This window comes from Macaca mulatta, chromosome 5 (assembly GCF_049350105.2).
Source record: "Macaca mulatta isolate MMU2019108-1 chromosome 5, T2T-MMU8v2.0, whole genome shotgun sequence".
Lineage (NCBI taxonomy): Eukaryota > Metazoa > Chordata > Mammalia > Primates > Cercopithecidae > Macaca > Macaca mulatta.
In genome coordinates, this window is record NC_133410.1 from 81,420,008 (window position 1) to 81,433,496 (window position 13,489).

Below are 13,489 nucleotides of genomic sequence, written 5' to 3' on the forward strand. Positions count from 1 at the left end.
AATTTTCCAGACTATTTAGCTTTCCTTGTGTAGTTACAGCTCAAATTAGAAACTTAAGAAACAGCAAGTGGCCAGGCAGGGTAGAAAGCAAATAAAGTGAGCTACCTGTGCCTTTTTCCAAGTCGGAATATGTGCTTGGCTCCTGAAAAAAAAATCTGGTATGTAGGCATTCTCATTACTTAGTGAGATATTAGTGAGGACCTTTTAACATATAACACACAGTAACTGTTTCATGGTTTTAATATATACTTGAAATTTCCAGAAATGCGACCACTGTGTAAATCAGGGCAAGACTATAAGTTTTTCTTGTTTAAAATGTCAGCAAGAGTTTCCCACCACTTCAGAAAGTCACATCCAATGACAACACCATGATTTTCTGTTGCCAATACACACATTTTTCTTCATTTGTAGCTGGTGGCTCTACACTCAGGTTCAGCCATCTAATGACTTAATTTTTTCTTCCAGAGTGGTTATACACAAGCTTTTTTATTGAAATACATTTTATTTTATTAAAAATTGCCTTCTTTTTCTGCTTTATATTATAGTTAGGGTACTATGTTCATTGCTTAAAATTATATGTGCACAAAAATGATTATATTAACTTTGATTTTCATTTCATATTCAGAATAAAACACTTGTTATAAAAGGGAACATTGAGTCTGTAGGGTTAAGATTGGCACTAATAGTATCCAACCTCCTCACCCTATGATAAAAACAAGACTCGGAGAAGTGAAGTAACTTGTTCAATGCCACAAAGCAAGCTGATGACCAAGTCATGACTAGTAGTTACCTAGGCAGATAGTGCTCCTTCCAGCACACTGCATTGCTTCAAAGTGATGACTATGTAAATATGCAAAGAGGGCAAAAAATTCAACTCATACTTCAGAATGAGGTGGTGACCATTAGACTCAAGGGGCAGGCACTGAAGAGGCCCCACAAACCTCCAGCACTGGGGTAAGGTGCTTTAGATAAGCTGTTTGTTTTGTTTTCACCTGAAAAGCATCAGGTACTGGTTCTGGCACTGAGCTTATGCAAAACTGAGCTGAGGCCAATTCAATGTCTCTCTCAAAGGTATATGGAGAAAGTAGATGTTTGTGAGGCTTGTGTTTAAGGCTGGCTTAAAAGTGAAAAAAGGCAGAAAGAACATTACTTATTGCAAGAAAGCAGCATTCTATTCTCATTTTGAACGTGAAGTTTCAAAAGTATTTGACAATGAAGAAGTCAAGGGATATATACTCAATCTAATATCAGTAAATGCTGCCCCTAGTTTGGGCCTTGAGTTTAAATAGTTTTCATCAGATAGAGTTCAACAGGTCTGAATTTGCAAATAACTAGGTAGAACAGATGAAGAGCATGTCCCAAGAAACTTTTATATATAACACACGCATTAAAACAGTTTGAAATATTCCCAGGAGATATGCATGAGGTAATCAACATTTATCTCAATGCTGGCTTCTAATCAAATCACTGTTCTACATTTATGGAACGAGGAAATTTTCTCAACTAAGTAGCTTTGACATTCATTGCTCAACTAAACCAAATTGGGCACTCTCAAAATCAGAACAGAAAAACAAGACAACTAATAAATATAATTAGTGGGCTAATATATAAAGAAAATATATCTTAAATTATCTTCTACACTTAGCCTTAAGTCACTGCTACTAACATGAGCTCCCCAACCTGAGATTAGGGCTCTCTTCCAAACCTTAAAAGGAAACTGAAACACTTAATACTGGTTTTGAGCTAAAGCTGATACCAACAATTACACTTAATGATCCATCTACAAACTAAAATGATTCATCTTTTCTTTTAGCCTCAGCATGGTAAACGCTTTCCACTTCAGTTCACATAGTTCCCATAAAAGAGCCTAGTGTTTTGGGATGGAAATCCTGACCCTTTGTAATGGACTTTGCTTCGAATGAATATGATCCTAAATGCCTATACAATCATTTTTATGAAATTAATGGAATTAGTATCTATAAAATAAAATAGAATGCAATATATCTAAAGTTACACATGTGTCAAGCCAAAACATTTAACTCTCTGTGTGGAGCGATACACAGAATTGTCTTTTGACATTATCTTAAGTGACGTCTGAGGCAGACACAGAAGGCAGATGGAGGCACCGGAGAAGGCAGCTGTTTCCACACACTGGGGCAAAGGAGCAGGTCTGGTGGTTTTAAAATCCTAGGGAGAAAAATAAACAGTTCATTATTATGGTCACTTTCTTCAATTTTCTTTTGGAAGCACCTAAATGAAAGAGGCAGTTAATCTAGGTTTATGGCAATGAAGCCTCTTGGTTGGAAGCTCCTTCTACATGACCCATGGGTCCTGCCAAGGTACTATCAGCCAGAGGCCCAGACATGAAAGGTGTGAGGAGCAAGAAAAAGATGCTCCCTAGGAAGCAAAACATTCATTTTGCTGCTCAGTGCTAAGTACTAGAAGGAGTATTAAAAAGCAGAAAATTTGATCCATCTGAACTAATCCCACTTACTTGGCAATCCACATCTTATTGGAGAAGGACTCCGACTTCGAGACATCTGGAAAACGTAAAAGAATAATGTGAATTACACAGTAGATAGAGCTCAAAAGATTAATTCTTTTGGCATATTTTTTTCCCCTAAAACCAACCAAATAGCTTGCTCTGAGGCACTTTAGCACTATGATTTTTCACCCTAAGGTTGACTATTGTAATTCTTTTTAGACTTCTGAAGTATGTGAACACTCAATTTGGTTTAAATTATATTATTAGTTAAAAGCTGGGTTCATTGGCCTAAGAGCAGCCATACTGAAGTCAAATCTCACAAATTAAAGCTAAAATGATGATATAATCTCTGGAAGATCCTTTATAAAAATTATAAGTCATAAACTCTGCTCTATTAAGAAGGGTCACCAGGCAACCAGAAAATCATCATCTTTCAAATCTCATCTTTACTTTCACTAAGTAGAAGGTACTGCACTGGAACCACAAGTCTCTGACATAGCCGATCAGGAGTAAGTGGCTACAAGCATCATCCTTCCTCTGAGCTTTCAAAGACTCTAGATAAATAGATGCTGATAAAGATGGAATCCATTCTGAATGAATCAAGACCCCACATAAGCAAAAATAAACCTGACTAACCAAAAATATTTGTATTTTATTTTTCAGGTATACCCAGTTTTGTTGTGGCAAGGGGATGATGGAAACAGATAGAAAGTTGGCTGCAGTCACACCTTTGAAATTAGATTTTATTCTCATCTAAAGTTTAAATTAATGTGTTCTTTCTGAGCACAACATAAGAAAGAGAAGGTATAAGGGATTCTCACAGAGGACATTGCCTATGAATAAGCCTTTCAATGGGATTTTGGAGTTAGAATTTGCCATGGCTATTGCACAATAAGTATCTAATGGTATTTTCTTCTGATATGCCATTTCCCCTTAGAATGGGGAATTGTGGTTCTCTCAGTATCACGCTCCCAAGGTTTCCTTTTTATTTAACAGTCCACTAACTGCACTATTGTTTTGCTTTTACTTACCATAAATACTTACTCATGAAAAAGGATAATGAAGCTATATGAAATCTCCAAGAGCAAAAGGATTGTGTTAGATGCATGACTTTTCCATTTGCCTATCATTTTTTAGGTCATTTTCTTCACCTGAATATTCCTTCCCAATTTCCTAGCCCATTGAAAGCCATGCATTCTAAAACACCAAATTAAATACTACCTCCCCCATGAATGCCTTCTTCATGATCAAATCTGGGAGGAATCTCTATCTCATCTAATGACTCTAGCCCTTTCTGCTTCTTTTATTGACTATCATATTGTATCATAGTATGGATGTATTGATTTGTTGACTGTATCACATTCAGCTAATCTGTTTAAATCATAATAATCTTTCTCTTTCCTATACTTTATTTTTCTTTTTAAGTTTAGGGGTACATCTGCAGGTTTGTTATATTGGTAAAACCTTGCCATGGGGGATTTTTGGAAAGATTTTCATCATCCAAATATTAAGCCTAGTACTGATTAGTTATTTTTCCCGATCCTCTCCCTCCTCCCACCATCCACTCTCTGGTGGGCCCCAGTGTCTGCTGTTCCCTCTTTGTGTACATGTGTTCTCATCATTTAGAGTTACTCATCAACTCTCACAACTTATAAGTGAGAAAGGTATTTTGTTTTCTGTTCCTGTGTTAGTTTGCTAAAGATAATGACCTCCAGCTCCATCCATGTTCCTGCAAAAGACACAATCTCGTGATCTTCCTATATTAAGGTCTATTCAGAGAAGATAACATGTTTTTGCCATTTTTGTGTCCCTCCCAAATCTAGCATCCATCAGATCCAGAAAGGATGTATGATAAGGAGCATGGGGGAGTCACTACAGATGCTCATTAAAGTCAGTAAGGGGGAGGAGATTCAAGATGGCCAAATAGGAATAACACTGGTCTGCAGCACCCAGCGAGATCAACACAGAAGGCAAGTGATTTCTGCATTTCCAACTGAGGTACCCAGTTCATTTCATTGGGACTGGTTGGACCGAGGGTGTAGCCGCGGAGGGCGAGCCGAAGCATGGTGGGGCGTCGCCTCACCTGGGAAGTGCAAAAGGCCAGGGAATACTCCCCCTACCCAAGGGAAGCCTCAGGGTCTGAGCCTGAGGAACTCGGGCACAGATACTGCGCTTGTCCCACGGTCTTCGCAACCCGCAAACCAGGCGATTTTCTCCAGTGACTACCTCACCAGGGCCCTGGGTTTCAAGCACAAAACCGGGCAGCCAATTGGGCAGACACCAAACTAGCTGCAGGGGCTTTTGTTTGTTTGTTTGTTTTTCATACTCCAGTGGCGTCTGGCACACCAGGGGGACAGAACCATTTACTCCCCTGGAAAGGGGGCGATGAAGCGAGGGAGCCAAGGGGTCTGGCTCAGCGGGTCCCACCCCCACCGAGCCCAGGAAACTAAGATCCACTGGCTTGAAATTCTGGCTGCCAGCACAGCAGCAATCTGAGATCCACCTGGGACAGTCAAGCTTGGTGGGGGGAGGGGTGTCCGCCATTGCTGAGACTAGAGTAGACGGTTTTATGGACATAGTGTAAACAAAGCTGCTGGGACGTTCAAACTGGGTGGAGCACACTGCAGTTCAGCAAGGCTGCTGTGGTCAGACTGGCAGATTGCTCCTCTTTGGACAGGACATCTCTGTAAAAAAGGCAGCAGCCCTAGTCAGGGGCTTATAGCAGACTTAAGCATCCCTGCCTGATGACTCTGAAGAGAGCAAGGAACCTCCCAGCACAGCATTTGAGCTCTGCTAAGGGTCAGTCTGCCTTCTCAAGTGGAGCCCTGACTCCTGTGTATACTGACTGGGAGACACCTCCCAACTGGGGCCAACAGACACCTCATACAGGAGAGCTATGGCTGGCATCTGGCAGATGCCTCTCTAGATCGAAGCTTCTAGAGGAAAGAACAGGCAGCAATCTTTGCTGCTCTGCAACCTCTGCTGGTGATACCCAGGCAAAGAGGGTCAGAAGTGGGCCTCCAGCAAACTCCAGCAGGCTGACAGCAGAGGGACCTGAGTGTTAAAAGGCAAAGAAACAAACAGAAAGGATTAGTACGTCCACTCAAAGGCTCCATCCAAAGGTCACCAATATCAAAGACCAAAGGTAGATAAATCCACAAAGATGGAGAAAAACCAGTGCAAAAGGCTGAAAATTCCAAAAACCAGAATGCCTTTCTTCCTCCAAAGGATCACAACTCCCCGCCAGCAAGGGAATAAAACTGGATGGAGAATGAATTTGATGAACTGACAGAAGCAGGCTTCAGAATGTGGGTAATAACAAACAACTCCAAGCTAAAGGAGCACGTTCTAACCCAATGCAAGGAAGCTAAGAATCTTGATAAAAGGTTAGACGAATTGCTAACTAGAATAATCAATGTAGAAAAGAACATAAATGACTTGATGGAGCTGAACACAGCACAAGAACTTCGTGAAGACATGAAACAAGTAAGATCAGAGTAGAACTGAAGGACACAGAGACATGAAAAACTCTTCAAAAAATCAATGAATCCAGGAGCTGTTTTTTTTTAATCAACAAAATAGATATACTGCTAGCCAGACTAATAAAGAAGAAAAGAGAGAAGAATCAAATAGATGCAATAAAAAATGATAAAGGGGATATCATCACTGATCCCACAGAAATACAAACTACCATTAGAGAATACTATAAACTCCTCTTCACAAATAAACTAGAAATTCTAGAAGAAATGGATAAATTCTTGGACACATACACCCTCCCAAGTCTAAGCCAGAAAGAAGTTGAATCCCTAAATAGACCAATAACAAGTTCTGAAAGTGAGGCACTAATTAATAGCCTACCAACCAAAAAAAGTCCAGGACCAGATGGATTCACAGCAGAGGTACAAAGAGGAGCTGGTACCATTCCTTCTGAAACTATTCCAAACAATAGAAAAAGAGGGAATCCTCCCTAACTCGTTTTATGAGGCCAGCATCATCCTGATACCAAAACCTGAAAGAGACACAACAAAAAAAGAAAATTTCAGGCCAATATGATGAACGTCGATGCGAAAATCCACAATAAAATACTGGCAAACCGAATCCAGCAGCACATCAAAACCTTATCCACCATGATCAAGCTGGCCTCATTCCTGGGATGCAAGGCTGGTTCAACATATGCAAATCAATAAACGTAATCCATCACATAAACAGAACCAATGACAAAACCCACATGATTATCTCAATAGATGCAGAAAAGACCTTCGATAAAATTCAACACCCCTTCATGCTAAAAACTCTCAATAAACTAGGTATCTATGGAACATATCTCAAAATAATAAGAGCTATTTATGACAAACCCACAGTCAATATCATGCTGAATGGTAAAAACTGGAAGCACTCCCTTTGAAAACCGGCACAAGACAAGGATGCCTTCTCTCACCACTACTATTCAACATAGTGTTGGAAGTTCTGGCCAGGGCAATCAGGCAAGAGAAAGAAATAAAGGGTATTCAATTAGGAAAAGAGGAAGTCAAATTGTCTCTGTTTGCAGATGACATGATTGTATATTTAGAAAACCCCATCATCTCAGCCCAAAACCTCCTTAACCTGATAAGCAACTTCAGCAAAGTCTCAGGATACAAAATCAATGAGTAAAAATCACAAGCATTCCTATACACCAATAACAGACAAACAGAGAGCCAAATCATGAGTGAACTCACTTTCACAATTGCTACTAAGAGAATAAAATACCTAGAAATACAACTTACAAGGGATGTGAAAGACCTCTTCAAGAAGAACTACCAACCACTGCTTAAGGAAATCAGAGAGGACACAAACAAATGGAAAAACATTCCATGCTCATGGATAGGAAGAGTCAATATCGTGAAAATGGCCATACTGTCCAAAGTAATTTATAGATTCAATGCTATCCCCATCAAGCTACCACTGACTTTCTTCACATAATTGGAAAAAACTACTTTAAATTTCAGATGGAACCAAAAAAGAGCCCTCCTAGCCAAGAAAATCCTGGGCAAGAAGAACAAAGCTGGAGGCATCATGCTACTCAACTTCAAACTGTACTACAAGGCTATAGTAACCAAGCATGGTACTTGCACCAAAACAGATATATAGACCAATGGAACAGAACAAAGGCCTCAGAAATAAAACCTCACAGCTACAACCATCTGATCTTTGACAAACCTGACAAAAAAAAAGCAATGGGGAAAAGATTCCCTATTTAATAAATGGTGTCGTGAAAACTGGTTAGCCATATGCAGAAAACCGAAACTGGACCCCTTCCTTATACCTTTTACCAAAATCAACTAAAGATGGACCAAACACTTAAATGTAAGACCTAGGACCACAAAAATCCTAGAAGAAAACCTGGACAATACCCTTCAGGACATAGGCATGGGCAAAGCCAAAATTAACAAATGGGATCTAATAAACTAAAGAGCCTTTGCACAGCAAAAGAAACTATCATTAGAGTGAACAGGCAACCTACAGAATGGGAGGAAATGTTTGCAGTCTCTCCATCTGACAAAGAGCTAATATCCAGGATCTACAAAGAACTTAAACAAATTTACAAGGAAAAAACCAACCCCATCAAAAAGTGCGTGAAGGATATGAACAGACACTTCTCCAAAGAAGACATTTATGCAGCCAACAGACATATGAAAAACAAGCTCATCATCACTGATCATTAGAGAAATGCACATCAAAACCACAATGAGATACCATCTCACGCCAGTTAGAATGGCAATCATTAAAAAGTCAGGAAACAATACATCCTGGAGAGGTTGTGGGAAAATAGGAACGCTTTTACACTGTTGGTGGGAGTATAAATTAGTTCAACCATTGTGGAAGAGATTGTGGCAATTCCTCAAGGATCTGGAACTAGAAATACCATTTGACCCAGCAATCCCATTACTGGGCATACACCTAAATGATCATAAATCATTCTACTGTAAAGACACATGAACCCATACATTTATTGCGGCACTACTCACAAAAACAAAGACTTGAAACCAACCCAAAATATCCATCAATGATAGAATGGATTAAGAAAATGTGGGACATATACACCACAGAATACTATGCAGCCATAAAAAGTATGAGTTTATGTCCTTTGCAGGGACATGGATGAAGCTGGAAACCATCATTCTCAGCAAACTATCACAAGATCAGAAAACCAAACACTGCTTGTTCTCACTCATAAGTGGGAGTTGAACAATGAGAACACATGGACACAGGGAGGGGAACATCACACACTGGGGCCTGTCGGGGAGTAGGGGTCTAGGGGAGGGATAACATTAGGAGAAATACCTAATGTAGGCGACGGTTTGATGGGTACAGCAAGCCACCAGGGCACGTGTATACCTATGTAACAAAACTGCATGTTCTTCACATATAACCCAGAACTTAAAAGTATAAAAAAAAGAAAAAAGTCAGTAAGGAAGCTGAGTCTCATCAACTGTGGAGTTTTTGGTTTTGTTTTTGTTTTGCTGAGGAAGTTTTGCAACGTTGGGGCTACAGCTGCATGCTAGAAGCAGTTTCAGAAAAGTATGTAGGGTTGCCTAATGTGATTCTCCTTCTCTACTACTCTCTCTAAAACAAGGTTGAACAAATATTTAAATAATTATTATTTGGGGAACAGCACATTGTTAGCCTTCCTGTTGCCCACATGTCTTGTTCTAACCCTGTATTCAAAAGGCACTGACTAAATATGTGTTGAATAAATTAATAGTGGTGCATCATAATTTTTTAAATTGTTTTGAGGGGGGTTGTTTTGTTTTGTTTAAGACAGGGTCTCACTCTCTCACCCAGGCTAGAGTGCAATGTGGTACAATCACAGCTCACTGCAGCCTCGACCTCCCTGGGATCAGGTGATCCTCCCAGCTCAGCCTCCGAAGTAGCTGGGACTACAGGTACATGCCACCATACCTGGCTAATTTGCGGGGGAGTTTTTTGTTATGCCCAGCTAATTTTGGGGAGGATTTTTGTTTTGTTTTGTAGGGACGATGTTTCCCCATGTTGCCATAGCTGGTCTCAAACTCCTGGGCTCAAACAATCCTCCCACCTCAGCCTGTGAAAGTGCTAGAGTTACAGGTGTGGGCGACCCTACTCAGCCCATAATCATGTTTTTAGGGATGTTATCTTCATAGTTTTCATGATGTTTTTGCTGTTCTTTTGTTCTTTAACAGAAGTATTAGCAATCTTTCCAAAAACTAATACACACAAAAAACCTTATTTTTTCTAATTTGAAGTTGAAGATATATTAATACCTGCAATGCCATTTATAAGGTATTGAAATCCAGACCATCTGAGCAATTTCTCCAAACTCATACACAAATTTCTAGAGGAACCAGGGACTTGTTCCAAGATCAGTTGACCAAGGTATCCCATTCACTCTTTAGTCCACTATCTGATATCTAATAGCCCATTTCATCCAAAGATAAAAATAAAACTATGAAATACATAAAATCTACTATTCCTTGAACTAAGAAAGAAAGATAAAACTACCTCTACTTCTTTCTAGAATAATAAATTCTTTCGCCTACAGTAATATAAAAATCAGTTTGGAGCTAGCATTATTGCAACAGGTTCTCTTTCCACCTGTAGACTTATAATCATCTCTTTTGTACTGCTGAAGCAAAAACAAAAACAAAAAATGCCAACCATAGACGAATTTTGTGTAAAAATGATTAGATAGATATGTACCGTGCTTAAACCAATTTGGCTACGGGGGCAAATGGGACTTAAACTCCTGCTTCGACATCGACTTAGAGATCGCACCGAATTCCACTTAAAAAAGAGACAGAAAGAGAGAGACATAGTCAGGAGTTTGTGAAAACTGTCATGGCTTAAAACAACATGCATATCCCACAGAGTAAGAATCTTACTGATATGATTACACTTGCCCATTACTGATCATCTGCACAAGCTACACTCCTTTCACTTCTTATTGCTGCCCAATATGTGGCAGTAACTTCAGGGTACTTTTTAAATAGAATCCCATTACAATGAACCTTGGGATACTCTGGTATTTGATTCCAGTAGAATGTTTTTGTGAGTAAGCTATTGGAAATTACATAGGAGTTTGTTAGTGCTGGAGAATGTAAGCTCCATGTGGGTAGAGATTTGTATATGTTTTATTTATTGCTAAATCTCTAGCATATAAATACAGTGTTTGGGTCATAAATAACTATTGAATAAATAAATATCATTGGATGAATGAATGAAACACCACTACTGCCTATCTGTTTTCTAACTAAATGAATAAGGAGAAAGCTATATTCACTAAAATGAGATTTTACTGGTAAAATCCTTAAAATTTCCCTTAGTTCAACCCCTTTCTTTTCCAAATTCTTTGTTTTAGGAAGAACTTCCTATTATTTTGTTTTAGGGTTTAAGCTTGGACAAATGTTCATGATAAGCTTGATGGGAGAGAAGAAGGAAGTTAAAAGGCAATTGCTATTTGATGTAAAACATAAGAATAGCGGGTATTTCTTTTCCCTCCTTTCCAAACTGCACTGCAGACAAGATCTTCTTAACAGAGAGTGACTGCTGTAGGAGCAAGAAGTATGTTTTATTGTAGAACATGTGTAGCTGTCAGGTCAATAAAACCCAATATATATTTCTATGGGCTCGACCTTTTTTTTTTTTTTTTGACGGGATCTCAGGCCAGGTGTTGTGGCTCATGCCTTTGATCCCAGCACTTCACGAGGCTAAGGTGGGTGGATCATGAGGTCAGGAGTTTGAGACCAGCCTGACCAACATGGTGAAACCTCGTCTTTACTAAAAATATGAAAATTAGCTGGGTGTGGTGGTATGCGCCTGTAATCCCAGCTACTTAGGAGGCTGAGGCAGGAGAATCGCTTGAACCCCGGAGGTGGAGGTTGCAGTGAGCTGAGATCATGTCACTGCACTCCAGCCTGGGCAACAGAACGAGATTCCATCTCAAAAAAAAAAAAAAAAAAAAAAAAAGACAGGATCTGACTCTGTCACCTAAGCTGGAGTGCAGTGGCACAATCATGGCTCACACAGCCTCAACCTCTCCAGCTCAAAAAATCCTCCCTCTTCGGCCTCCCAAGTAGCTGGTACTACAGGTATGCACCACCATGCCCAGCTAATTTGTTTATTTTTTGTAGAGATGAGGTCTTGCTATGTTGCCCAGGCTTGTCTCAAACTCCTCAAACAATCCTCCTGCCTTGGCTTCCCAAAGTGCTAGGATTACAGGTGTGGGCCACTGCACCCAGCTAAGGGCTCAACATTTATGGAACAAAACATTTTAAGATAGTATTCACTGTAATGGGATTTTTAAGCTACAAAAACCCTTTTCTTAAGTTCTTTTAAAATAAAATATTCCCCTTCTCCACTGTATGTATGAAAGCTGCTGTAAAGCACTTCCCCTATTTTTCAGTTCAAGGAGAACAGGAACAGAGATCAGCCAGCTGTGCGATGGTACATCATTCTGGACTAAGGGGCTTCACTTAACTCTTTCTAGGAAAGGCAGGAGTAAAACTACATAACATAAACTATGCAGAATATCCAAGCACCACCAGTTCCATCACCCAATCCCCACTACAACACGTACACACCCACAGGCTCACATATGGAACCTAAGACTCCATTTTAAAGGCTGTTCAAGTATTTAATATTCTGTAGGTTCAAAACGTTCTATAGCCAGTGGATATAGGAAGCAACCTTCTCAAACTGATTCATTCCTCTCTCCCACCTCCTCTGCTCTCTTTGTCTCCATCCCCCCGCTCCATACACATCATACCAAGGAGAGAAAAACAGGGCACATTAACAGTTTCTCAAAATAGAGAATTGTCACTAAAAATTTGGCAAATCACTTCCTGAAAGTTAATTGATTTTAAATGCTTAGGATTATGGAAATCCTCCTACAAGATAACTTCAAAGGGCTTTGTTTTTAAAATATCATAGTAATTCTAAGATGGAGGAGGTAAACATGACTGATTCCATCTTCTAAATAAAACAAGAAGTAAAGAAATTACTTCTAGGAAATTATGCAGAATTATGGAAAAATCAAAGAAAAGAATCAGTTCTTTTCGAGATCATCTCCATCCTCTCCTTTGTATGAAATCTTATCAACTTTTTATAAACTTCTTTTATAGAATCTCTGGGTTTATAAATGTTCTCGAACTTGTGAATCAAACACTTGGGATGAACTGTCACTATGCAAGGCCACCGTACAAAAGCCCCTCTCCTGGTGACAGCTTCTCCCTTCATGATGACACAGTCATTCTCCATGAGAGCAGGCCACACGTGATAGAGGACTAAGGGAGCCGTGAAATCCGAGTCGTAGCTGCGGCGGTATCTGTTTTCAATACACAAAACAAGAAAGAGAAGTTAAGCAATTATGGAGCATATCTAGGGGAAAACATCAGTGTGAATTTTCATTTTGTATTATGCTCAGATCCGAGTAAATATAGAACAAATTCTGTTATTAAAGAATGTTTGTGGCCTCTTAGAACAGGAAGTAATGATAACTGGGACCCAGCATGGATGCACTAAGACCAAATCATGTCAAACTAATTGTTTTCCTTCTCTTCTCAGGATTACAAGAGTTGCAATTCAGGGGACTTACTGAAGTCCCATCAGGCTTCCCATAGAATTTTTCATGTTGTCTTTCTGGACAAAATAAAAGAAATATAGGAGGATGATTAACTTAAGTAGGTGGATTGGAAACTAATTAAATGATCATATCCAAAGAGGGGTAACTAATGGATTAACAGAAACCCGAAGGAAGATGCTGAGGGCTCTCTCTCAATATTGTGATAAGTTATCATGTTTATGAATAAGTTGTATGAAATATAGAAAACATGCTCAAAGATGCAGGTGGTTAGCTAAAAAAAAAAAAAAGACATTAAAAACAGCTCAGCAAGCTGGAACAATAAGCTGAATTTAATAAGATAAAATAAAATGTAAATACATATGAGGTCCTATAATTGAGTCTAAAAAGTATTTGCACAAATAGAG

At 39.3% G+C, this 13,489-nt stretch overlaps 1 protein-coding gene across 2 annotated transcripts in view; it reads right to left on the minus strand.

Moving 5' to 3' along the window:
- Positions 1–224: 224 nt before the first annotated feature.
- Positions 225–13,489, minus strand: part of SPATA18 (spermatogenesis associated 18) — a 45,749-nt gene continuing 32,484 nt past the window's right edge. The window contains exons 10-13 of one of the 2 annotated variants that reach the window (XM_001092813.5): positions 12,704–12,827; positions 10,205–10,288; positions 2,495–2,540; positions 225–2,187 (exon numbers count right to left, since the gene is read on the minus strand). In XM_001092813.5, the coding sequence (XP_001092813.1) occupies positions 2,180–2,187; positions 2,495–2,540; positions 10,205–10,288; positions 12,704–12,827 (262 nt within the window). In that variant the 3' untranslated portion in view covers positions 225–2,179. Of the gene's footprint in view, positions 2,188–2,494; positions 2,541–10,204; positions 10,289–12,118; positions 12,828–13,489 lie in introns of those variants that run through there. The other variant, XM_078002675.1, reaches the window with a different exon arrangement.